The 27,877-nt window shown below is 35.6% G+C and overlaps 1 protein-coding gene across 7 annotated transcripts in view; it reads left to right on the forward strand.

Moving 5' to 3' along the window:
• The first annotated feature begins 3,218 nt into the window (after positions 1-3,218).
• TRDN (triadin) overlaps positions 3,219-27,877 on the forward strand; it is a 357,916-nt gene continuing 333,257 nt past the window's right edge. For 3 of the 7 annotated variants that reach the window (XM_080929343.1, XM_080929344.1, XM_080929345.1), the window contains exon 1: positions 3,219-3,483. In XM_080929343.1, coding sequence (XP_080785469.1) covers positions 3,462-3,483 — 22 coding nt within the window. In that variant the 5' untranslated portion in view covers positions 3,219-3,461. The remainder of the gene's footprint in view (positions 3,484-27,877) is intronic. The other 4 variants (XM_080929341.1, XM_080929340.1, XM_080929342.1 and 1 more) reach the window with 2 other exon arrangements.

The following is a 27,877-nucleotide window of genomic DNA, read 5'->3' on the forward strand; positions in this document are numbered from 1 at the left end:
TTTTTCAACAATATTTTTAAAATATATTATTTTCATTCATCACACATATATGTATATATGTCTACAGACATAGAGCCCTAGATGCTTACATCTCAACTGTGCACACCATAAAAAACAGAGGGCTCAGAGAATAACCTTAAAAAACCTTAGATTTTTACATTTCTTTCAAATATCAGTTGTTTTTTTCAGTTTTGTTTCTTCTCATCACTCGATGGAGAGAATTTGACAATTAAGATTTTAAAAACATGGTCTACAAATAATGCCTTAGTTTAGAGTTGGAAGCAAAAAGTCAACACAACTTCTGTCATTACTTTCTGTATCCTTTTACATTTTGAAATTGAAGATGGATGAGAAAACGCCGACTGTGTGTTATTGTGCTGTTAGATTATGATAATACAGACCAAGCAGCTAGTTTGAAAAGATCACTTTAAGGGGGAATGCTGCACGGGAACGTAGAACACTAAGTGAGAAAAAAAATCACCAGAGCTACTAGTGATTTGTTTGATCAGAGAGAAGAGGCATGTTAAACTGAATGTAGCACTTAATGGAGAACATTTTTTTTTTTTTTTTTTTTTTTTTTAGTTCATCAGTGAGTTTGTAGACAAGGTCAGCTATTAATGCCCTAGTCTCATTCACACTACCCTGTGCAATGGCTGGTAGATGGAAATGGTCACTGTGGGACTGACAGATGTCATACTGAGAAAGGAGCTGTACCTCCTGCATCTCACTGGAACAGCCCAACAGATGAGTGACATCTGTTCAAGGCCAGTGCTTTTAAAATGATGAAGGTTTCCTCCTTGTCTGTAATGCCTTGTTCATTTTGAATTCCCTGAAAACTGGAGCCTACAGATTGGGCAGTGTTAGGGAGCTGGATCCAGAGAGCTAGTTTTTCAGAGTTCCACTTGTGATTGCAAGACATGCCTCGTGAACCATCTTTCAAAGCTGAAACAATTCCAATAACTTTCCAAGATAAGAAATGCTCTAATTTGTAAATCAGTTCATCTCACTGATGGGAATAAGAGTCTATCATCCTACTAACACATTGTTTAGCTACAATAGCTTTGTGGGGTTTTTATTCTTACCTTTTCATTTTAACACCATAGCATGACATTACTTGTGAGAGCTTGAATTAGAGTTAGAATTAGAGTTAGAAACTGGGGGGTTTTGCCCCCCTTTCAAATTTTATTAAAGTCTTTGCTCTTGAAAGTGTTTGTATGTTCTATAGCATAATTATTTCTTAAAATAACTATAGTTAAGGACCATAAGAGAACTGATCAATGAAAATGAAGTATTATACTCTTTAAAAACTGTAGCATTGTGTTGGTAACAAATAAACTGGTTATGGGTGGGAGGGCACCACTGCGGTTTCTCTTGCTCTGAGGAGACACCATGACTAAGACAATATATGGAAAATCTTTAATTGAGAGTTAGCTTATGGTTTCAGTAAATGAGTAGAGCCAATGGCTATCATGATGGGGAACAGTAAGCAGATTAGCATGGTGCTGGAGCAGTAGCTGAGGACTTAGCTGCTGGGACTAAACCATGAGGCAGAAAGAGGGAAAGAGAGCTAACTGGGAGCAGGTGGTCTTTAGAGAGCCTGCCCCCAGTGTCATGCCTTCTGCAACAAGGCCACAGGTTCTAATCCACCCCAAAAAGTCCCATCAAGTAGGAAATAAGCATTTAAATATATAGCCGATGGGTGCTATTCATATTCAAATCGCCAGAGGAGAGAACCACAGCAGCAAGGTGAACTCTGCTTTCAGGGGAGACCTCTAGATAAGTCCAGTATTCCAAAGGATGCTGCATCATTCTGTCCTTTGTATGGGCTTTATTTGCAATGGTCCCTTCAACTAGGAAACAGTACTGTGTGCAAGAGGACCAGGCAATGCATGAGTCCTGGAATCAATGTTAATCATCTAAGTCCTGTCTAGCGGCTAGCTGCAGGGTCTGTATAACATTAGGAGGCTATCTGGAATCCTTTCCTCCTGTCTGAACAGAGAGTAGCGACTTGTTTCTTCAGCTGTTGTCTATGCAATTTCTGTTGTGCCCTGGAAATGAGGCTGCCAGTGAAGACAGCTGGTGACATGTAGGATGTCATTGTCTATGCAAATGGCTGTCACAGCATTCTCCTGAGCCCCACACTTTAAAACAGCAGATAGGGCTTTGCTTTGCAAACTAAGGAGTGCCATAGAGATTCAAGAGATTCTGGCAGCCAAAGGCAGCAACTGAAGGCAAGCTGACGAGCATTTATTAGGTTGAATATGAGAAGAAAATAAAAGATAAGGGAAGCCAGCTCTTGATAATTCTCAGACTGGTTAAAGTTTATGATTATCAGTGCCCTTTCCAACCTACAACTATTGAATATTTCTCTGCTCATTAACACCTGTCTAGAAGTGGGGAGGTGAAATGCTAATCAGGCAATTTACCTAATTGTTAGCTGCTGCTAGGCTGTGTTTTTTTTCCCCCTTTCTTTTAACTTCAGAAAGAGAAATGGTGACATCCCTTTCTAAAACATGAGTGAGTGAATTTCTAAACTTTGTTTCACCTTCTCTTTCTTTCAGTGCTGAGATGAATTTAGATATTTTGTTTTCAGTAAGGTGTTGGAATCACACCCTGAGCTGGCATGCTTCTCAGGGTTCTGTTTTAATGTCACAGTACATGGTTCTTATTAAATAATTTTAATTTTTCACAACATGACTAGCTTAGAAGAATGGCCAGGAGGTACTCATTTCAGTTCTGAGTGTCACCCTATATATGTGACTTACCTAGAGGATTCGGCTACAAGAGATCAACACAGAAAATTACTGATGACCGCCTTTCTGTCTGCCCTTGGTAGATATTACATGACCCTCCCCTGGCCAAATAAGGGAGAGAGGAATGTTCTGGGTATTAGAGGCACTAAGAATAAATCTGAGCTATCTCGGGTAGGATTACTTTCAACTCTTTTATTTCGTGTTTTCTGACACCGACCCCCAATCTGTAATTATCTCAGACACACTGCGGGGGCTTAGACAGTACTTTCTAGACACTCTGGCTTCGTTTCCTCTTTTATTTATTTCCTTTTACCTTTTATTTATTTATTTATCTATATACTTTTGCTTGTATCTTTAGGGCTTGAGAGTTGGTGTGTGCGCGTGCGTGTGTGTTTTCCTCCAGAGTGCCAAAAAAAAAAAAAAAAAAAAAAAAAAAAAAAAAAAAAAAAAGTGCTGAAGTGTCCTAGGGAGATGAGGCTATTTTTGTTTGAAGCTGATACTTTTAGCTGAGCCACAAGTACTGCTTGGAAAGGGCTTAGGTTGTTTCCAGGGGGAGAACTCTGCAGAGAAGAGGCAAAGTTCAACAAGACCAGGAAAACCAGCAGAAACAGTCAGAAAAAGGAAGAGCCTTTGCATTAACCCTCTACCAGAGTTCTTTAATCCTACCTGATTCTGCAAAGTGCCACTTGACTGATTCCGGCACCCACCATGACTGAGATCACCGCTGAAGGTACTGTTACTTGGGACCTTATGTAAATCAGCAGCCCCAGGGCCGCTCCAGGCTTTGCCTGGCTTCAAGTTCTTTAGTTCTGTGAGTCTACCCAGGATCTGCAAAATGAAATTGGGAGCCAAGAGGTTGTTCAGGGGAGCAAGGAAACATTTCTCTGGAAATTTACATGTGGGAAGTATTCTCTGCTAGGCTAGAGGCCCCACCGCCTGCTCTCACCCTTATCACTTCACCTCTATAAATAGCTGAGTATGCGGTGGATGACTTCTTATTAAGCAAAAAATTTGAAGACATGTGAGGATGAAGATGGAAAAATAATTAAAATATTATGTGTGATGTGTTGGATTAGAAACATATCTGGAGTGCCTTTTCTTTATAGCATTTAAAACTTGAATTCTTAAATGCGGTCCCTTTCTTGCTAGAGAATATAGCTTGCTTGTATGTATCTCAGATAGAAATGCCCTAAAGAATCTCAGTCATTTTACTATTGATACTCAGAGACAACATTGGAAATTTCAGAAAATTAGACCACTCTAATTTTTAATAAATAAGGCATTTTAACTCTTAGAATTTTAATTATTTTGTGAAATAGTTTATTTTTTATCATAAGTAGTGAGTTTTATCTTTATATTAACATAAATGTTTTCTGCATAAACTCTTATAATATATCTACAAACACACTAATGAAGTAATAATACTATCTGGTTCTAGTTGGGGTAAAACTATGGGAGGTAAGTCTAACATTTCTGACAGCTATACTCAAGGCAGGTGGTACTTTTGACAGTTTCCAACTTAAATGCCATTTTGTTTTAACCGGACTGTAAAATAGAAATCTATGATTTTTTTCTTTTGGGTGGGTAGAAATCTATGTACAGAAAATAAATTTCCCCAAAGATTTAGAAAGTATCTGTAAGGGAAAAAAATGCCTTGCATGTATCAGTTACAGAGATAGTCTATCACCCCAAAGTATCAACAATAATTAAGAGGTTTTTCACTTCTGAGGTATTTTGTTTAGAGTTATATGCACCTTTTCTTTGTGAGACTTCAGTCAGTTCTACTAAGTAGCATTTCAGTCTCTATTTCTCTCTCTCTCTCTCTCTCTCTCTCTCTCTCTCTCTCTCTCTCTCTCTCACACACACACACACACACACACACACACACAGTTACTCAGATATTTCATGACTTGCACATTACCAAATTGTAGCCAAGACTGGGTGTCAGCCCTTTGAATCTAGCTTGTGTCTTCCCTTTTCCTTTAGTGGATATACAATTTACTGTTTGCCAGTTTTAATTCAGAATTTGCTAACTGCATATAAATAGTATTTTTTTTCTATTCCTTAGACATTCGGTGTCATGTGGCCATGATGTTGGCCTTGAAAAGACCTGTCTATAAACATGTTTGCTTATTCCTATACTGAGTATTATTAATACTCAGAGGTATTAAGAAACCTCTGAGCGATCCTGTGAGCCTGTGTTTGGAACCTGGTAGCTGCTAATTCTAGACATTGCTGACCAGTTGTCTTCCTTGGTCACAATGCAAGCTCTATATACATTTGCACTTGAACCATAGCATTTTTATTAAAGGATTCTTTTGAAATAGAATTATTTGTACTCATATGTATTTGAAAGACATTGTCAAACCTCTGTGGTAGGATTCATAAAAAGCAACTGAGTAAATCTCAGTTGACTATGTCAGCACAGTGTAGACCTTTCTGGATAGTGATCATTTCCCATGGTCATTCACAGTGGGTAGCGTCTCTGTTATGTGATCCCATCCCGAGTGTTATATTCATTCCTCCTCTGTAATGCTTTGTTTAATTGTCAGAAGACAGATTGCCAGCTCAATGGATTTGTCTCCTTTGTACTTAGTACTATAGTCATTCTCCTCAGTCTTCCAAAGGAATTTACACTTTTTATCTTACATTGCGATTTTTACTCTTTGCTTCTTGCCCATAACCACCTTTCTTCAACTTCTTTGCCTTTCCTTAAAGGGATATTTGTAAGGATCTTGTTTCTCATGGTTCTTTCATCCTTGGGTTGTCTTTATTTCATCTACTATATTTTCCTTACTACCACTTTTGGACAAATTGCTGAAGTATAAACACTACAGGAGTAACCACACACCATTTATCTATCTCATCTTTTATTCATTGAATATGAAAAGCAAGCATTTTGATGATTTAGACCAAGTAAGAACAAGGGTGATTTCTTTGAAGCCTGGTACCACATTAAATCACAATAATCTCCTCTTTGACCATTGCTAATTTTGGAAGGTCACAGGTTGATACCCTGGCTTATTTACCTCTGATGAATACAGTATCTTTCACATATATCTTTCTATTGATATTTTAAGGTGGATAATTCATCCAATGGAAAGAAGAAAACCATGTTCCATGTAAAAGAGTCTTCCAGGCACAGAGCACTAGGTGAAAGAGAAATCAAAGTTGAACCCCAAAGGATTTCAAGAAGACAACACCTTGCATTCTAGCCATGATAAACATGATAATGATAATACCCACTCAATATATATTTCTAAGATATCAGACTTATTAAATTCTCACTTAAACCTCTCAGTATCCAAGTGAAATACTGCTTTAGTGCTACTTATGAAGTATGAAGCTACGGTTTAGGAAGGTTAAGAAATATACAAGGACATATTGATACAGTTTCAGTCCCTGTCTGAAGACAGGGAAATTGAATCTACCCTCTCATTGTGTGAGACTCAGAGCTAGTTTGATATTATTAGTGTCTATACTAGGTGCCTGCTACTTTGAGAAGCTGAGAGTAGGCTCAGATCAAAGCAGAACCAAACAATGCCCAGATAAGATCAGAGGCTTTAAATAGGACTTTCCTCACTTTGTAGAAACTCAGAGATTCACAGGCAAGTACCAATGTTCACTGCCTCCTTGTGTAGCCCATATGAATTTTCAACTACATTTTAAAATGAGCACTGAAGATTCAGTGGTTCGGTAAAGGTTTCTGCTCAAGTTGTGTAATGAGACATTAAATTTTTTAGTTCTATCATCCTGTACTTAAAGGGAGAAGAAAGACAAAAATATCAAGGCCTAAAAACAAATGGTTGATAACCCTGGTCAACTAACAGACACAAGAAGAGCAAATATTGAATCTTTTTTTTCCATTGTTTTTATTACTTTTATTATTTTACAGTCCAGATCTTACCCCCTCCCTACCCACCCTCCCTAGATGAGAGGGATTTAAAAATAGGCAATTGAAAAGAAGAAAGAAAATAAATCAGCACCAATAAGTAGATAAGCAGACAAATGAGCCAAATTTGTAATTGAGGCTATATGAAAAACCACAGTACACATCAATAGAAAGAGACACTAAGATGAAAAATGCATTAAAATAAGGGCCAATCTATCCCTATACATGGCATTAGTGGACTATGAATCAGGCAATCTTAAAAAATAACTTGTGATGGGGTATTGATTATTTGACAAACTAGCTGCTCAATAAAACATAGGGAACTGCTTTTCTGTGCCCAATGGAATGACCACATCGAGATACAGTCTTTAAACTATTATTATATCGAGATACAGAATAAATTTTATGTGGATGATGTGGATGCTACTTGTAGCTCCAAACAATATCCCACACAGGAAAATGTGGATGTCAGTGTGTTAAGGCACAATATATGTTGAATGATCTACAGAATAAAATTAATCTCATTGTTCTAATTCTGTGAATATCTAATTATTTCCAAAGTAAGGGATTTAGAAGTAGAGCTAATATGTTTAGTAATGTAACTTTTAATAAAAGTTTACTTCCTCTTATTAGGTAACAGAGGAAGAAAGGCAGACTGACTTAGTTCAACTGGCCAAAACTGCTTCATTGCAACAGACAGGGGACCAAAGCTTTCTGAGTGGATGAAGCCTGAACACACTGAGAGACCATGAGGAACATCTGTTTATACATATTTAGCTACCAGAAAGTTACAGTTTGATTTGGTAGTTTAACTAGGCATGGAGTAGGTTGCTTACAAACCCATGGTTGTTTTTTTTTTTTTTTTTTTTTTTTGTTTGTTTGTTTTCTTTGGCTTGGTTTTTTAATCCTACTATAGAATTTCTTTTGTAAAATCTCAGGATGGGGAACAGGATTTATTTTATTTTATTTTTATTGGATATTCTCTGTATTTACATTTCAAATATTATACCCTTCCTCCTACTTCCCTCCACCTTCCCCTTCAACTTTATTCCATGAAGGTGCTCCCTTCTCCCAATCACCCTCTCTACCACTTGGCTGATGATGATGTTGTTCTTCCCATGAAGGTGCAAACCTTTCAGCTATTTCAGTCCTTTCTCTAGCTCTTTCATTGGGGTCCCAGTGTTCAGTCTGATGTTTACTTGAAAGCATCCTTATCTGTAACTGTATGACTCTGGGAGAGCCTCTGAGGAGACATTCATATCTGGTTCCTGCCAGTAAACACTTCTTGGCATCAGCAATAGTGCTTGGGTTTGGTGGCTGCATGTGCTGTGGTTTCCCAGGTGAGGCAGTCTCTGTAGATCTTTTCTTCAATCCCTGCTCCTCTGTGTGACTTTGTATTTCCTCCCTTGTTTTGTTCTCCCTTCTAAGAAGGACTGAGGCATCCACTTCCCAGTCTTCCTTTTTTTTTTTTTTTTTTTTGAGCTTCATAGGGTCTGTGGATGGTTTCTTGGGTATTTCAAGCTTTTTTGGGGGGGAGGACTAGAATCGGCTTATAAGTGAATACATAACAAGTGTGTTCTTTTGTGACTGTGTTACCTCACTCAGGATGATAGCTTCTAGTTCTATTCATTTGCATAGGAATTTCATGAATTCATTGTTTTTAATAGCTGAGTATTGTGTATATGTACCACAATTTCTGAATTCATTCCTCTGTTGAAGTACATCTGGGTTTTTTTTTTCCCCTCAGTTTCTGGCTATTATAAATAAGGCTGCTATGAAAATGGTAGAGCATTTGTCCTTGTTATATGTTGGAGCTTCTTTTGGGTATATGCCCAGGAGTGGTATAGTTGGGTCCTCAGGTAGCTCAATGTCCAATTTTCTGAGGAACGGCCAGACTGATTTCCAGAGTGGTTGCACCAGTTTACAATCCCACCAACAATGGAGGAGTGTTCCTCTTTCTTAGCATCCTTGCCAACATTTGCTGTCACCTGAGTTTTTTGATCTTAGCCATTCTGATGTAAGGAAATTGTGTATTATTTCTACAGGTGGAGCAGAATGGTTGCTCAGGCTGGAGCTAAGTCATTCTTTAAGGCTAGGGGCTGTTTCCTAGTATAGCTTCACCCAGTTACTCATGACCTGAAACTATTACCAACATCTTGAGATCAATAGATCAAGTGGCCATGGAATCCAAGGACTACCGAAATTATAACCCAAACTGCTCTTTTGATTGATTACTCTGTTGTTGTTTATGGAAACCAATATAAATTTATCACACCTAAGAGTTTGGGATATACTTTATTCTCCTAACAGCAGATAAGAAAGTAATAGTTTAATTCTATTTATTATTATACAGGTATCTGAAAGTTATGATTATCTTATTTATCAAAATTATAAGTGACATAAATTATTGACATTAATTAGCAAAAGTTATCTTTAAATGGGTTTTGTGTAAAAACCTGAGCAACACTTATAAAAACATCCTAAAAAGTGCTGTAAGGTGGGCCTTTTAAACACAAAACCAAACAGAGCCAAAAACATTCATAGATAGGAAGCTCTTGAATGAAAATATTGTGTAATATCACAAAACTAATAATAGACAGTAGTCATGTAAACCCAATGTGTCTGGCTAGTTGGCAAATTTGGTTCATGCTTTCTTTTTCTTTTTTGAAATTTTTATTGGATATTTTTGGTATTTACATTCCAAATATTATCCCCTTTCCCCTAAACTCATTCCTCCTCCCCCTCCACTTTTTTGTTATGAAGGTGCTTCTTCTCCCAACCACCTTTTCCACCTCAGCACCTTGGCATTCCCCTATACTGGGAAAAACGCACCTTTACTGGACCAAAGACTACTTCTCCCATTGATGCCAGACAATGCCATCCTCTGCTACATATGCAACTGGAGCCATGGGTCTCCCCATTTGTGCCTCTTGGTTTGTGTTTTAGTCCCGGGGAGTTCTGGGGGTTTGTTTGATTGATTATGTTGTTTTTCCCATAGGGTTGCAAAACCTTTTAGCTCCTTCACTTCTTTCTCTAGCTCCTACATTAGAGTCCCTGGCTCAGTCACATGGTTAGCTTCAAGAATCCTCAACTGTATCTATATGATTCTGATAGAGCCTCTGAGGAGGCATCCATATCAGGCTTCTGCCAGTAAACAATTCTGGGACTCAGCAATAGTGGTTGGCTTTTGTGGCTGCATATGGGGTAGATCCCCAAGTGAGACAGTATCTGAGAGATCTTTCCTTCAATCTGTACTCCTCTATTTGTCCCTGTATTTACTCCCATGAGTGCTTTATACTCCCTTCTAAGAACTGAGGCATCCACATTCTGGCCTTCCTTCTTTTTGAGCTTCATAAGGTCTGTGAATTGTTTCTTGGTTGTTCAGAGCTTTTTGGGCTAGTATCACTTATCAGTGAGTGCATACCAAGTGTGTTCTTTTGTGACTATGTTACCTCACTCAGGATGATTGCTTCTAGTTCTAGTTTGCCTAGAAATTTCATGAAGTCATTGTTTTTAATAGCTGAGTAGTACTCCATTTTGTAAATGTACCACAATGTTTGCATCTATTCCTCTATTGAAGGATATCTGGGTTCTTTTCAGCTTCTGTCTATTATAAATAAGGCACCTATAAACATAGTGGAGCATGTGTCCCTTTTATATGTTGAAATATCTTTTGGAGTGGTTTTGCTGGGTCTTCAGATAGTACCATGTTCAATTTTCTGAGGAACTGCCAGACTGATTTCCAGAGTGGTTGGACCAGCTTACAACCTCACTGAAAGTGGAGGAGTGTTCCTCTTTCTCCACATACTTTCTGGCACCTGCTGTTACATGGGTTTTTAATCTTAAACATTCTGACTGGTGTGAGGTGGAATCTTAGAGTTATTTTGATTTTCATTTCCCTGATGACTAGGGATGTTGAACGTTTCTTTAGGTGCTTCTCAGCCATTTGGTATTCCTCAGTTGAGAATTTTTTGTTTAGCTCTGTAACTCATTGTTTAATAGAATTATTTGATTCACTGGAGTCTAACTTCTTGGGTTCTTTGTATATATTGAATATTAGCCCTCTATCAGATGTAGGATTGGTAAAGATCCTTGGTTCATGCTTTCTTAATTGAACAAAGCACTCATTATGTGAAATGAAAAATCTATAGCAAAGATGAGTAGAACTCTTGTCCTCATATCACCAGCCTAAGCTGGGTTCTACTAAGAAGATTCTCTGTATCTACAATTACTCCTAATAGTACTGACTTCACTTACTTGATAAGTACATAATTTTTATGGAGAGTATTCTATGAGCTTAACAATTTCTTAATCTCTCCCTACTTATTTTTGTTCACTATTATGACTATAGTTTCAAATTATGCCCCTTTACAGAGTGGAAATCAACTGAGACTATTAGATTGCTATAAAAAAGGATTAGACATCTTTACAGACTCTAAGTTCCTGATGTTGTTCAAATTAATTCTTAACCAGTGAACAGAATCTAATATTATGCAAACATATGGTAGAAGATAAGAAAGTTTAACATGGTTTAGGGGAGTGGTTCTCAACCTTCCTAATGCTGAGATCCTTTTGTACAGTATGTTAAATTGTGGTGGCCCTCAAACATAAAATTATTTTCATTGCTACTTTATAACTGAATTTTGCTACTCTTATGAATTGTAATATAAGTAGAGTATAAATTGGGGTCCCAACCCACAGGTTGAGAACTAGTGCTGTATGTTGAGTTGTAGGATAGACATAGAAATTTGAAAGGAGAATGTAGAGGTGCTTATCATATTTCAGTTAAATTTGTAATGTTCAACTTAGTGCTGCTTATTCAGAGCTTAATGAGAGTATTATAAGATTTCTTCCCTTTGAATAAAGAGGAAAACTTTGGAGATAAATGGAAAAAATGCATATCTTAGACATAGCACACTTTAGAGAAAAATTTTCATCTGGCATCTGACATCACTAAACAATGTGCATTTGAAAATTTGGTCCCTGACTTAAAGTTCTAGAAGGATCTATCAAAGTTAAGGTAATTTTGTTCTCCTGCTGTATTTGCTTGATATGACTGACATTCTGTTTCTGATAGGAAGAGCTGCATTGCATTGCCCCATGGGTTAAACAGAGATAGGTGGAGTTGCTAGTCCAAAATGATAACAATTTCCATATTCAAAGGAAGCTAAGATGAGTTCTTTGCAAGCACACAATGGATGCAATCCTGACCCCAGGATCTGAGCTGTTCTCCATAAACATCAAACATCTCCCGAGCCCTACAGCCTGAAATCAGGATGCCAGAGACACACAATTTACTCTTCTGAGTGATGCTATTGTATGTAAATAAACTGTTTCCTCATAAATTGCATAGTTCATGTCACAATGTATTTTAATAATCCATTTATACACATAGAAGCTAAATATCATGAATATTAAATACTAAGTCAGCATCTGTTGCAGGTGAGGCTATAATTTTTTAATTCATGAGGACAATGACCATTTGCATCTGGCAATTCTCACTTGGCAGGATAAAACTGCATTTATTCAAAAGTTCCAGGCTAGACCCTATCTTGAAAAGTTTTGTCTTTGGTTCTTCCTCATAATAACCTCCTCCCTTCTCTGGCATTTGTTAATATAAATTGGAGAAAACCTAAGGAATGGGAAAAAGAAATCTTCATTTTACCGATGTTGAGGGCTTAGGTGCATTTACAAACAATGTATTTTTGTCGAGGTATACCAGAACGCTTTATTACTGCCTTTTAAAATAAAGCCATCTTATTAGTGGGAGAACATTTTGTCTGCGGTTAGATATATGCTATAATCTCCACTGAAGAGTCAATCAAATACAAAGTTGTATGCTGGCATTCATCAGTATGGCTAGTACTTTTGACCAGGACTATTTTTTTTCTTTTAAGATGCAAAATTGTCTGGGAAAATAAGAGCATATTACATCATCTGTAAGTCACTATAGTTTGGTGAACTTGAGAATTAATACACACAGCTTAGTTGTTCTCTGTCCTGATGGTCTGAAGAATCTCAAAAGCAACATAAGACCAAAGTTCAAGGAAAAAGATCAGTGACTACCACAAAAGAGAAAAGTCTTAGTTAAAACGTATTTTTCTTTTCTTTCTTTCTTTCTTTTTTTAAAAAACATATTGTTCTCAATGAAAAGGATACAGATATAAATAAAGGAAAATAAAAAAGGATATAAATCCATCTCCAGATTATTGTCATTCTAGGATAATTTATTTAGTGCTGAGTTGATATTTTTACTGAATTAATTATCTTGGTCATGTGTTTTATGTACAGCTAGAGGAGACTCATTTTCATTGGCAATTGAAGTAAGAACATCTGTCCCTAAGACATTCTGTCCCAGGTTTAGGATAATGAATACCTAGCTATAAACTTCCCCATGAATATGACTTCATAAAAGTTCTTTTAAACAGTGGCTTTCATCTTTCCTAACGAAGCAAGCCTTTAATATAGTTCATGTTCATAAAATTTTTGTTGCTACTTCATGACAGTAATTTTGCTACTGTGATGAATATAATGTAAATGTGTTTTCTGATACTCTTAGGTGACCCCTGTGAAAGGGTTTTTCCCTGAAGGAGTTCACAATTCACAAATTGAGAACCACTGCTTTAAAGCATCTATAAGAAGAACACTTGAGAGAGATAAGAGTAGTTGTTCATAGCATTCAGGAAACTTGGATCAAATTACTCAACTATAAAAATGTCAACTTTAATTTTTCCCATGTCAATGCTAAGATTGGTTTTAGGTTCTTCCAAAGGATTGGGATGTTGGGAATGTTATATAGATATAATGTTATCAACATCAAAGCCATTATATGAATACAGACATCTATTTCAAAGATTAGACAATTATTTGTGATAGAATATAAAGTTTCCTATTGACAACTTTATACTGAGGAGCAACTAACAAAAATGTTAACGTTAAAGAAATGTAGGCAACAAGATTCACAAGCTAAAGGGAGGGACACATTTTTCCCTTGAGAAAAAGAAAATCAGTGAGAAGTGGTGGCTTACTTTCTGTGCCCTTGAGCTAATGACTGGAGAGGTGATAGCATAATTTGAAGAGAGGCACAGGAGGAAACAGCTGTGCTGGGTAAACACTAAGAAGGCTGCAGGATTGCCTGCTATGGTTTTGCAGGAGCTAACCAATGCATTTGAGGGAGGATTAGCTATTTTTTTGATCACAGTCTCCTTATATTTAACCTGTTCAACTCCACGTGTCAGTCTAGAGGAGGTTTGGTATGTCCTTGATCTTTGAAATATAACCACAATAGGAAATGTGCAGTAAAATCACAGAGAAACTCAGTTAAATCAAGCATTGGGTAACACCATGTTAGAGATCAAAATGCATTGACACTCAAGGGAAAAAAATTATTGTGGTTATTGTTTATACATGTTTATATATATTGTTTATACATTTATCTGTAGTTTTATCTTTAGAAAGTCTTGACCTGTCAATGTTGTTACTGGTCCAAAGATGACAAGAAATATAGCTTGGTTTTGGTTTCACATCACCCTGAGAGCTAGATAGAGAATATTACATGCCTATTGTGAAAACTGGAGGAGAAATAGTGATTCTATATTGATAATAATAAAATTTCTTATATGCATGTCTCATATGAAGTCTTCAGTAACTAGCATTCTCTTTTTTACTTCAGTGGGTCCACCCCCATAAGGACTACATAAAGAAAAGTAGGTTATGAAAGAGTTACGTTACAATCTTAGAGAGAGCTACTGCTCACTGTGTAGAATAATTCCAGAACTCTGAGGGTTTGGTTACTAACACCATATAATTCAGCTCAGTGCTGTTTAAAAACAAAAAGCTGACCACATTTGACAAATATAGTAAGCATCCTTAGCAGGTATCACTTACTTCAAAACAACTTTTTAAGTCTGCCTAAAGTTAGTAATTAGCCAAGCATTATTATATTGCTGCCAAACTATGGTAATCTTTGCTTTCTTGGGCTTTGGCAAAGTATTTTTTCATTTCTAGTCTCAGTTACACACACTGTGAATCCTATAACATCACCAAATGCAGATAGGAACACATCTGTACACATGTCTAGCACTTCTACACATAGATCAGTGCACATAGGCCTACGTGCCTTGTGAAGCTTAGAAAGAAGACAGAGGATTCCTTTTGACTTTTTTCCTCCTTTGTCTCTTGACATTTTCTCAGTAACTGTAGTTAGAAAATGAAATGGGAAACTATTTTTCTGTGAGCTTTGGCTACATGGTGTGTTAAATCTTCAGTGCAAAATAATTCATTTTCATTCACATCTATATAAAAATATTGAAGGTAAAATAGCACATCTTATAAGTTCAGAGCTGAAAGAAATATTATTCAGTATAGCTTTATTTCTTAATTTAAACTAAATGAGTTTTAAAATGATGTACAACAAACAATACTCATACTAATGGCATATGAGGAAGTTTTTAAATACATGTATAACTGTTATTTAGGTCAATTCAAACATATACATGCATATATATATTTCATGATTTATTTTTGTGTGTTGGAAATATGGTCAAGTGCTTATTTTAAAACATTTGTAAAAGATATATGTACTGGCCTTTAAATTATATATGTGTGTGTGTATTTGTGTTTGTGTATGTGTGTGTGTGTGTGTGTGTGTGTTTGTGTGTGTGTGTTTGTATTTTTCACTAAGCTATGTGATGTTGACATGCACATACCCAGTAGCTCTGACAAGAAACTATTCCTCACACTTCTGAAAATATAGTTTTAGGTGTCTGACCACACATCGGCTCTCACTTCAGAACCACTCATAAATCCAGGCTCTGTTTTTTAACCCTTTGTTAACTCAGTGCTGGTATAAGGAGGCATGCCCTTTGCACAGTTATAGTTAGTGTTCTTGCCATAAAATTCACAATCCACCAATTGAACTTTCTTTTTAGGCACAGGTAGCCACTTTGATGAACAATGCTGATGGAACCATTTTTATCTTTTTTCCTTTTCTTATCTATTTTATTATTAATTTTGTTTTCCATGATTCTTTCATCAGTATATAGTTCTTTCATGGTGATTTGTCCTAGGATAAAGAAGAGCATATAGTGGAGTGAAAAATTGTCACTTTGAATACTCAAATCAAGCCCACATACTATCATTTAATTCTCAATTTAAAACAATTTAAAACACTGGGAAAGGTGATTTTGGTGCTGTGTACTAGAAATGCCCCAATAAATTGTGAGGAAAAACAAAACCTAGTTCTAATGTATATACAAAAATGGGTGTTCGGAGTAACATGTAAAGAGAAATATAATACAAAGAACTTCTCAGAGATGAATTAACCCTTATGATAATGACTCTCACTGAGGCTCTGTGTGCAACAACTCAGCCATTATTAAGCAGAAGGCATATGACTAGATCCACATTATTTACCATCTAATGGCAGCCATGTTAATTGCTGACCAGCATTGTGCTTGAAGCTGGGCCACCAGCAGTGAGAAAACAATCCCTACTCTCAGGCCTTTCCTGCTGCTTTTGGAACACACCCATCTAAGGATGAAAACTATTGTTCTCTTGGCTTCTGCATATGTCACCCTTCCTAGCTGCTGACTGTAGCCAGTCACTTCCATATTTTCTTCTTGATCTACTCCCTAATTTAAACAAGACTTCAGAGTTACTTATTACAATGTGACCTTCAAGTACAGCATGACTCTCATTCACAGCCAGACAACAGATACCTAATTTCCACCACTGTTCTCCAGTTGCCAACTTTAGAAGCTTCATGTAACCCTTTATCTGGTCATTTGGTTAGCTTTACCTTAACTTTCAAAAGAACCATCCTGTTTCTATGGTAAAAGATGTCTCTTTGGGGCAAAATGTTCAACTCTGCCTCATGGAGTAAGAAAGGCATAAAACAGATATTAATCATTTTCATTGTTTTTAAACTAATGAAAACAAGATAAGCCTGTTAGTGATAAAAAGGTGATGTTTGTAAGTCTAAGAGCTTTGGGGGTGGCTGTTCAATTTGGATGATATTGCAAGAATGCATGTACAACTTATTGTTAGAACAACACTAGAAAATTACAAATAATATGTAATTTTCTTGATTAGAGAGATTCATGAAGCATAAACCCAAGACAGCAGGATCAACAGAAACTACAGGAACTAGAAACTTTAATAATAACTACATTGATCTTGAATATATAGAAACTATTTTTCTTCTCATCACTGACTTTAAGATAATAATGCATATATCATTTATATTTTAATAGGTATTATAAGTAACTTATACATTAATGAATTATATAGATGATGTTTGCTTGCTGAATACAAACATTATGTCTGGGCATATAAGAGCCCCATGCTTCATCAATTTTGCAATATATAATGTGGCTGGGTAAAGTGTACTTCTGGAACAGAATCCTATTGATAAGGAAAAGTAACGATATTTTCAGTGAGCATCCAAATCTTGCTTATAGTAAAAGGTTTAAAGTTCAGTTACTATGGTAATAGAACAATTTCACAATGGATTTATTACTACCTATAGTAATGATTCTTTTCCTGTGAACAATAAATCTTAATCAATATGAAGTAATAGAAACAAAGGTATTAGAACTTTTTGAAGAGAGGAAGAAACATAAAGCAGGAGTTGAATATATGAACACTGAATCTTATTAGATTTCTCAAATCAGTTCTTTTATTTCCTATGCCAGAGTCATATTTTTGACTTATTACTGCTTAGATTATATTTGCATTCATTATTTCTCCTCAATTAATATTTCTCCTGGTTTAGTTTAAACTTCTATAAAATCATATTTGGATAACTGTATATGACATTATATTTTTCCAAAATGACTACAGCAAAATTTTTCACTTTACATTCTCATCTCATAAAATGGCATTTTCTCTTCTATATTGAAAGATGTACATTTCCTTGTCAGGAACTTGGGCAGATCTCTGTGACAACTTCCAGAAGCAAATTAGACTAAAATTAATTCCAAGTCTACACTCTAAAGTATGTAAAAATGTATGCATGTCTATGTGTTTCTTCTTTCCTAGGGCATTTGCTATGGGAAAAAAAAAAAAAAAAAACAACTTCTAAAGATGCCTGTATGAAAACACCTGAATTTTGAACCATGCGCCCTAATAAGCATTGAGCCAAAATCCAGCAACAACTTTATAGTTATGTGAATGAATCTTTTGGAAAAATAATTGTTCAGCTACCAGCTGATGATAGACAATGAGTGCATTATGTAAGCACCTTCTAGTTTCTCACTCATTGTGTACATGTCTATGAAAACTTCATCCATAATTTTTTGTCACCCAGTACTAATGTTAATTTCTTTGTAAATCTGCTTGAGGGAGGGTCAATGAAATGCCAGACAACTGCACCAGAATTGTTTCTCTCTAAACTCATTATCCATCTATCTTCACATTTATGCATTCATGCACAAAAAAATGTAAGGGATGTCAACTGTTATAAAAGCAGTGGTGTTGTTATTAGAGTCACACAATTAAAATCAGAACCAACATGAGAAGCAGATAGGGCGAAGCTTTAACTGTTCTGATTTATACATTTCTGTAAATAGGAAAAGATTATTATTTTTTGTTTAAGATATTTAAAATACATTATGTGTGTAGGGTATGGATTTTAGACCAAACTTGTTTCTCTAAGTACTTTTACATATATCTTTACATAGAATAGATTTGGTTTGTTTATTAATGTACACTTTTAAGAATACTAGTTTTGGTATATCAAATAATTGCTTCCTAAAATATCTTTACCCAAATTGCCAGAATGTTGAATATTTTGCTTCAGTTGGCATAAGGCATTATGCAAATGAGGTTAGGTTAAAGAATTAATAAAAGATCATCCTTCATTATGTGGGTGAGCAAAGTCTAAAACAGGAGCCTTCTAGAGTGGATAATTTTCCCTTACAGAGGGAGATGTAATGCCATGACTCAGCTAGCCACAAAATGCTTTGAAGATAGCTGAAGAGATCCAAAAGAAAGGGGAATGAGAAACTATAGAAACATATCTTTGTGACCTTGAGAAATAAAAGTAGCAATAAGAAACTAATATATTATTTATATTTGGTTCATGTAAACCTATCCTGATACAAAGTTTTAGCAGAGGCACATTAACATGATAGATGAATTGCCTATTTTCTTTTGCTATTTTTCCTTTTTTGTTGCTTATTTTATTTATTTACATTTCAAATTATCCCCATCCCAGTTTCCTCTTCGCAAACCCCTATTTACCCCCTACCCTTCCTTCTATGAGGATGCTCACCCACCCATCTACCCACTCCTGCCTCACTACCCTAGCATTCCTCTACACTGGGGCATCAAGCCTCTTTTCCCATTGATGCCAGATAAGGTCATCCTCTGCTACATATGCAGCTGGTTGGTTGTTTAATCCCTGGGAGCTCTGGGGGGGGGGGGTTGGTTGGTTGATATTATTGCTTTTTCTATGGGGTTACCAACTCCTACAGCTCCTTCAGTCCCTCCCCTAACTCTTCCATAGAGGTTCTGATGCTCTGTCTGGTGGTTAGCTTTGAACATTCTCATCTCTATTGGTCAGGCTCTGGCAGAGCCTCTCGGAAGATTGCTAAACCAAACTCCTGTCAGCAAGTGCTTCTTGACAGCAGTAATAGTTTCTGGCTTTGATGACTACATGTAGGATGTATCCCCAGGTAGGGTAATCTGTGGATGGCCTTTCCTTCTGTATCTGCTCCTCTCTTTGTTCTTGTATTTCCTTTAGACAGGAACAGTTCTGTGTTATTATATTTGAGATGGGTCGGTAGACTCATCTCTCAACCGGGGGTCATGCCTAACATCTAGATATGGTCTCTACAGGATCTATCTGCTCTTTGCTGGACATTTTGGCTAATGTCATCCCTGTTGGGTCCTGGGAACCTCTTGCTTCCCTGGCATCTGGGACTTTCTAGTGGCTATCCCCCAGCACTCCATCCTCTACTGCTACACACCTCTGTTTGATTTCCTGACTCTCTGTACTTCTCCTGTGTCTATTTTTTTTTCTTCAGTTTCTGTTGTTATGTCTCCCCTTTCATTTCTGATATTTGTTAAATTAGATACTGTCTTTGTGCCCTCTGCTTAGTGTTTATTTACCCTGTTGATTTTTTCAAAGAACCAGCTCTTGGTTTTATTGATTCCTTGTACTATTTTCTTTGTTTCTACTTGGTTGACTTCAGTCCTGAGTTAGATTATTTCTGTATGCTTTCTCCAGGTTTGTTTTGTTTTCCTGCAATGGAGGCACTCAAAGCTATGAGTTTTCCTCTGAGCACTGCTCACTGCTTTTACTGAGTTCCTTGGGTACACGCTGCCTTCAGCCTTCATCTTTGTTAAGTTTTAAAATGTCTTTAATTTTTTTCTTTATTTCTTCCCTGACCAAGTAATAATTCAGTCAAAGGGTTTTCAGTTTCAACCAGTATGTGGGGTTTCTGTGTTGTTGTTGTTGTTTTTTTTTTTTTTTTGTTTTGTTTTGTTTTGTTTTGTTTTGTTTTGTTTTGTTTTTGTTATTGAAGACCAGCTTTAGTGCATGGTGATCTGATAGGATGCATGGGATTATTTCAATCTTTTCATATCTGTTGAGGCCTATTTTGTGACTGACTATATTCTAAATTTTGGAGAAGGTACATGAAGTGCTGAAAAGAAGGCATATTCTTTTGTTTTATGGTGAAGTGTTCTGTAGATATCTGTTAAATTCATTTGGTTCATATTTTCTGTTAGTTTTACTGTTTAGTTTCTGTTTCCATGGTAAGAGTAAGGTGTTGAAGTCTCCCACTATTATTATGTGAGGTTCAATATGTGCTTTGAGATTTAGTAATATTTCATTTACAAATAAGAGTGCCCTTGCCTCTGGGGCATAGATATTCAGAATTGGAAGGTTATCTTGGCAGATTTTTCCTGTGATGAGTAAAAAGTGTCCTTCTTTATCTTTTTTGATAACTTTTGGTTGAAAGTCAAATTTATTTGATTTTAGAATGGCTATTCCAGCTTGATTTTTGGGGGGGAGGAACATTTGCTTGGAAAAATTTTTTTCCAGTATTTTACTCTGAGGCTCTCTGTCACTGAAGTAAGTTTTCTGTGCGCAGCAAAATGCTCCGTTCTTGCTATGGGTCCAGTCTTTCAGTCTATGTCTTTTTATTGGGGAATTGATTCTATTGATATTGAAAGATATTAGGAATCAATGATTGTTGCTTCCTGTCATTTTTGTTGTTAGAGGTGGAATTATGTTTTTGTGGCTCTCTTGGTTTTATTGTAAGAAGATTAATTTCTTGCTTTTTCTAGGGTGAAGTTTCTCTTCTTGTGTTTGAATTTTCCATCTATTATCCTTTGTATGGCTGAATTTGTGGAAAGATCATGTGCAAATTTGGTTTTGTCATATAATGTCTTGGTTCTCCATTTAAGTTAATTGAGATTTTTGCTGGGTATAGTAGCCTCGGCTGGGATTTTTGTTTTTTTTTGGGCCTGCATGACATCTGCCTGAGATCTTCTGTCTTTTTGAGTCTCTGTTGAGAAGTCTGGTATGATTCTGATAGGTCTGCCTTTATATGTTACTTGACCTTTTTCCGTTATCTCTTTAATATGCTTTCTGTGTTCTGTGCTTTGGTGTTTCGATTATTATGTGACTAAAGGAATTTCTTTTCTTGTGTAATTTATTTGGCATTCTGTAAGCTTCTTGTATGTTTATGGGCGTATCTTTCTTTAGGTACTGAAGTTTTCTTCTATAATTTTGTTGAAGATATTTACAGGCTCTTTGAATTCAGAATCTTCACTCTTTTTTTTTTTTTCACTTATTATTCTTAGGTTTGTTTTGTTTTGTTTTGTTTTGTTTTGTTTTGTTTTGTTTTGCCTTAGATTTTTTAACTGTTTTGGGTTAGAAGATTTTTGTATTTTGCATTTTCTTTGACTGTTGTGTCAAGGTTTTCTATATTATCTTTTACATCTGAGATTTTCACTTCTATCTTTTTTTATTCTGTTGGCAATACTTGCATCTATGAATCTTGATCTCTTTCCTAAATTTTCTATCTGAAAGGTTGTCTCCCTTTGTGATTTTTTTTTCCATTTTCATGTTTAGATCCTGGATTATTTTGTTTAATTTCTTCTTCTGGTTGTGTTTTCTTGTATTTATTTAAGGGATTTATGTGTTTTCTTTTTGAGGGCTCTATCTGTTTATCTGTGCTCTTCTGTATCTTTAAGGGAGTTATTCATGTCCTTCTTAAAGTCCTTTATCACATCATGAGATGGGATTTTAAATCAGAATCTTGATTTTCTTGTCTGTTGGGATATCCAGGACTTGCTATGGTGAAAGAACTGGGTTCTGATGATGGCAAGTAGCCTTGGTTTCTGTTGCTTATGTTCTTGTGCTTGCCTCTCCTCATCTGGTTATCTCTGGTGTTAGCTGGCCTTGCTGTTTCAGATTAGAGCTTGTCCCTCATGTGAGCCTGTGATCTTGGGTGTCAGAACTACTGGGTGTCAAGCTTCCTCTGGATGGAATTGGGGTGCTGAGGGTTGGAGCACAGGGTCAACTCCAGGGCACAGATGGAAAAGGGTAGGATAGTATCTGTGGCTATGCTGAGGCTCCTAAGTACACTGTGCTCCAGGCAGGACTCACTTTGGCTAGGTATTGGGGCAGTAGTTGTGGTCTCACTTCTGAGCTTAATTGTGTCAGCACTCCAGGGGGACAAGTTTTGTCAGGACAGAAATGGGGTGCAGAGGGTGGTGGCACAGGGTCAGCTGGCAGGCACAGATGAAAACCAGAAGTGCTCTTTTTTTGTCTATAAAAATTTGTACGAAAATATATTTTTATTCTATCAATAATTTGCAATTAAATGTACTACAAAATATGTTACAAAATTTCAATACAATCAACAAAATTGTTTAATGTAGACTAAATATATAATTATGTGATAAAATCAAGTTTATAGACATGTCATTCACATCAAATAATTGAAAATATTTTTATAAATAATTCCATTTATTCTTAGCAAGTTTGAAGTATGCAATATTACATTATTAACTATCTGCTCGATGCTGTGAAGAAGACCTCAAAAGGGAAGAACTATTTCTTCTTTCTCTGGGAGACTGGGAGCTTCTGCCTGTCTCCCTCCTATCCCCCTTTGCTATTGCCTTCTCTCTCTCTCTCTGCTTTATGTATTCAGTTGATTTAAATTCCATATGTCAGTAAAAATATGGAGTATGTGTGTCTGGGTTCTTTAGCAGCATGCTGGGAAAATTGATACTCAAATGGAGTCCCCATTTCAGAGTCACAGTCCTCATCACTGAGTAGCCAATCATAAAGTCTTCATTAATAAAGATGGTTCTTCTGAAATGTGTGTTTACTTTTAAGACATGGAATTATCCAGCAGTTTACCATGCTTCGTAATAATTAGTGGAAACCGTTGCTTCAAGGTGTGTATGTGTGCATTTTCATGTGTGTATACTTGTATGTGTGTGTATATACTTATATGTGTATGTGCTCTACTGGCAGATATTTGAATACTTTCAAAAGGCAAGTTGTAGCCTGCACATGCTTTTATTCCCTTATAACTTTCCATAGAGTTAGCCTAAATTCCATTTGATTTAATGAGCATTTCTGAACTTCAAATTGAAGACTGTTCAATATATATATATATATATATATATATATATATATATATATATATATATATATATATATATATATATATGACACACTATATAATATACACTTTTTACTTCATCTAGACGATTATAAATTATTCTTTTTTGGAAGGCTCCTAGTTTTCATTCCAGGATACTTTGTCCTTCTTTCAAGTAGGTATTCCTCATCTCCTGTAGCTTCCACACAGCAGGAAGCTATGTACATTTTCTTTTTTAGAGCAGCCTATTAATTGAAAGCTGACTCTGCTGCAGTTAAAAAGAATTAGGTCAAAGATGAATTTCCTGTAACCCACAGTCATGTCAGCATAATGTGATCTGTTTGAGGTAGGTGAGGGATGTGTGATTACTCTGTTTTCTGTCCAGCCCAAAATAAATATGCCTGCCTTTTATATTCAAACTTGAAGACATTCTTCCCTGTAGTATTTCCAAACTATTCTTGTATGAATTTCCTACAGATTTTCAACTTTTAACATAGCTTCCTGCTTAAACACCTTTGAAAAAAGACTAATTAAAAAGGAGGAATAAAAAGATTAGCATCCAGGACCCATGATTAATTATAGTTGTTGATGTAATAAAAGTTAAAAAAAGTTGTAGTTAAATAAAAATAAAGTTAAATTTATGTTTATGATGGAATGCTTTAGAGTTTAGATGATGAATATATAAACCAAATAAAAAATTCAAAACCATAAGGGATAGGGCAGAAATATACATGATGAGAAATCATATATAAGATCTACTCAGCAACATGTTTATGAATGTATGTGAGACACACATATGGTTGGCATATGGAACAAAATACAAAAATAATATTTAATTTTAATAAAAATTGATCTCTGCATTAAACAATATATGGAATGCATGAAGAGAAAATATTTGATATTACTTTCAATTTTGAATTTTTTTTTTGTTGGAAGAATTTATGTAGACTAAGTTTTCCTGGAATTTACTTCAGTCTTTCAGCCCTGCTTCCTAACTGTTGGGATAAAGGTGTGCACTGCCATGCCAAGTTCACGAAAAAAATCCTTTAAAATGTATTTCAATATCCTCCAAGAGTTAGTGATACTGATATACATTTCTTCACTGGAATGCATGAAACACAATGTTGAAAAGATCTTATTTAAAATACAATAGCACTTTTTACTCTGAGGCTGGTAGTATCCTCATTTCCCTGGGTGCTGTGCCTAGCAGCTTTCTAAAGATGCCTTACAAGTTTCAAGCAATGTTCAGTAAATCAGTATTTATCAAAATAGAATTATTAATTTAATAATGTTGGTGACTAAGTAACATAAAATCTATTATACTTGCAAAGCCAATGATGAATTTTGCATGCTGATAATCAAAAACTATAAATACTTTGGCATATATCCTTAAATATATTTATTTCCAAAGTAATTATTGAATCTTTAAGGTAATTTGCATTGGAATAAAATGTGTTTTTAGTGTAAACTTACATGTGAGTTTGTTTAAAAACCTGGTATAATATTGGAATCACACGTGTATTTTTGAATATAGATATTTATTCACCATACAACTTGGTCCTTGGTACACAAAGATTGGCAGATCTACTTTCTGTACTTATTTTAGACTATGAATCACACTGTTTCATTTTTCCATGCAATTCAAAATATCTTATTTTACCATTATACTACATTAAAATATTTTATTTCTATGGCGAGAAGGAAATTGCCTGACACTGTAAGTGGAACCATAGCAAAGGAGAATTGGAAAAGGTTCAGTCAAGGTCATTTCAAGCAATTTTATGTTAAAATACAAAAGTTATTGTGAATTATCAATTGTAAATTTCCAAAGTACTCTTGTCTTCTTTTCCCTGTTCTTATTCTTAAATTATAAGAGGTATCAAAAAATTAGATCTTGCTCATGGCTAAATATTTATATCTAAAGATACTTTAATACCTTGTTTAAAAAACTGTGCTTAAGATGTCTCCAGCTAATTCTCTCCTGTTAATATTCAATATAATTTTCTGCATTATTTTTGCATAAGAACATAGTAGGGCACAATTTTCTTTCTAGTGACTGAGAACACTGATCTTCAATCATTCTAAATTAAATATAATAAATATATGTGGAGAGAGAGAGAGAGAGAGAGAGAGAGAGAGAGAGAGAGAGAGAGAGAGAGAGAGAGAGAGAGAGAGAGAAAACCACCAAAAGGAAAAAGTAAAAAAGAGAAAAGTTTCTACCAGCTATTTTCCTTAAGTTTTTCCTCATATTATCTTCTTACCTGCAAATTTCAAATAATTTGATATTTTGAGGTTGTATATTTATTATTTCAGTGCTTTATAACAGGTAAGGTGCAGGGTTTGACTAGAAGGACATCATGATTTGTTTTGTATATGTAGATACTTAAGTGTTGGAAAAGAGATGACTTCACTCAGGCTGACTTTGAACTTTCTATGCAGGTTAAAAGTTAAAAGCAGAAGGCTTTTTAAATCTTGATGCTTCTGTCTGTCTGTGCATGCCATGTGATAGAAGCACAGGTGTGCCCCACACACCTGGTTTGTACTGTGTTGCTGACTAATTGTTCTCTCTGTAAATAAAGAACATTTGGTAGGTAAAACTGTATAAGATGAGGAAGGCGGAGTTTAAAATTGCTGGCCCTCATATTTACAATGTAACTTACCAATGTTAGCTCATATCTTTTTGACGTGTTCTCACATACAATTATTATTATTAGCACTTGCTGAAACACATTAGGTTAATATAAACATTAATTGCTTTGTTTTCTGCCAACTAAACATTTGGAGGTGGAAAAAAATCATAGTTTTTCAAGTCTTGTTTAAATATGAAGTCTGCCTATATGTAAGGAATAATGCAAAATTATCTGATTTTTCTCTTTCCTTACTAATAAGGATTTTCATGTTACTTTAATTAAAGCTGAGTAGCATGTAATAGTTTCTGTTCTATATCTCTAGCTGTAGTATCCTTTCTGTTTTCCTAGTTTAGTTAAATTGTCTTGGCTATTCTAAAATCACTAGTGCTTTCACTTATAGCATTTGTAATCTATGGTGAAACCTCTTAAATGTTTAATTTAAATTTTTCGTTCACATTTGATCCTATTGCATTACGTTTTAGCTGTTAGAAGTTGTTCAGTGAATTACCTCTTCCTTTCTATTCTAAGTACGTATACTTAAGTCTATTGTAAACAGATGCTTTGTGAGGCTAGTTTAGCATAGAGCGTTTTGTGCTGTTTTTCTATTGTAATATGACTGCATTATAAGTAGTTTATTAGCTTACACTAGTATACATATCACATGAGGTTTTTCCATGAGACAAAGTATGGGTATTATAGGCTTAGATTGTTCAAAACCTACTTTAATAAGGGTCCTTAATGCTTTAACTTCCCTTTTACCCAAGTGATCAAGGTACTGGGGGAGATGCTTAATAGGAGAACCTGGACCTGTTTAGAGGTAGTTCTCCGGAGATAATTTCAGTCTTTGTTGTCAGGTCTAAGTGTTTGTATTGTTGTTTAGGTGACTGAATCTGTCATTTGATGGTTTGGGCTCCAGACATCAGAACAACAAAAAATTCTTATTCTTTTAATATAAACAGGGAGCGATGTGCAGAGCACATTGGAAACTTAGATGTATGTGGGATAAGAGTGAATAGATCCTGGAGCTCTCCCAAGGCCACATAAGCTCTACTGCACAATGGTAAGAGGGCATTGGTTCTAAGCAGAGACTTCTGCAAGGAAAGTTAATACTACCGTGGCACCTGGCCATGACTTCAATATAGCTCTTGGGGTCATTCTTTCCAGTTGGAGACATTTGAGACATTTGAAGTAGCATTGGAAAGCTTTAGGCTAGCTATCATTTCTAGGGTATACAAGGACTCAGTCCTTTCATAGTCAAGCAGACAAGTAACAGTTAAGCTAATTATGAAATTATTTCAACTTATTATTAACCAGTGTTTTCTTCAGCTACAATTTCACATTACTAAATACATTCATTTCAATTTCTAATTGGATTTCTAATGTGGACTTCTACCCAATTGTGTAAAAACTTTCTTATGTTTTTTTTCATACATAAACAATAAATACTTCTTTCTTCCTTCTCTTATCAAGTGATGGAATTATTCTGAATCTTTGTTTTTATTTAAACACTTAAAGTCAAATATAAACACTTCAAGTCAAATTACATAATATCATTCCACTTCATTTTGTTTCTTAAGCTCCTCCCATGCCTAACATCAGTCCCTCTCAAACTGCCTCTTCTTTAATTGTTATTGTTACATATATTTATAGACACCAACTGCCTAGTTCATTCAGCTTAGCAGGCACTTGATTTGAGATCTGACCACTTAATATTGGATAACCAAGTCAGGGTACCTTCCATGAGTGAAAACTAAGACTTTCTCTCTTGGCAAAGCTTCATTGCCTGCAGTTTGTGTGTGTGTGGGGGGGGGGATGATATGAGATTTCCCCCTTTCACATTAGCTTTCACATCACTTTTAGTGATGTTTTTGTTCAGGACTTGTTTAGGCAGCTAAATTGTTGAGGTTGAATGGGTGAAGCTTCACTGTGAATTTTAAGAGACACTTCTATCTCACAGCAGACACCAGATTTCTT

Source organism: Micromys minutus (genome assembly GCF_963924665.1).
Source record: "Micromys minutus genome assembly, chromosome: 15".
NCBI lineage: Eukaryota > Metazoa > Chordata > Mammalia > Rodentia > Muridae > Micromys > Micromys minutus.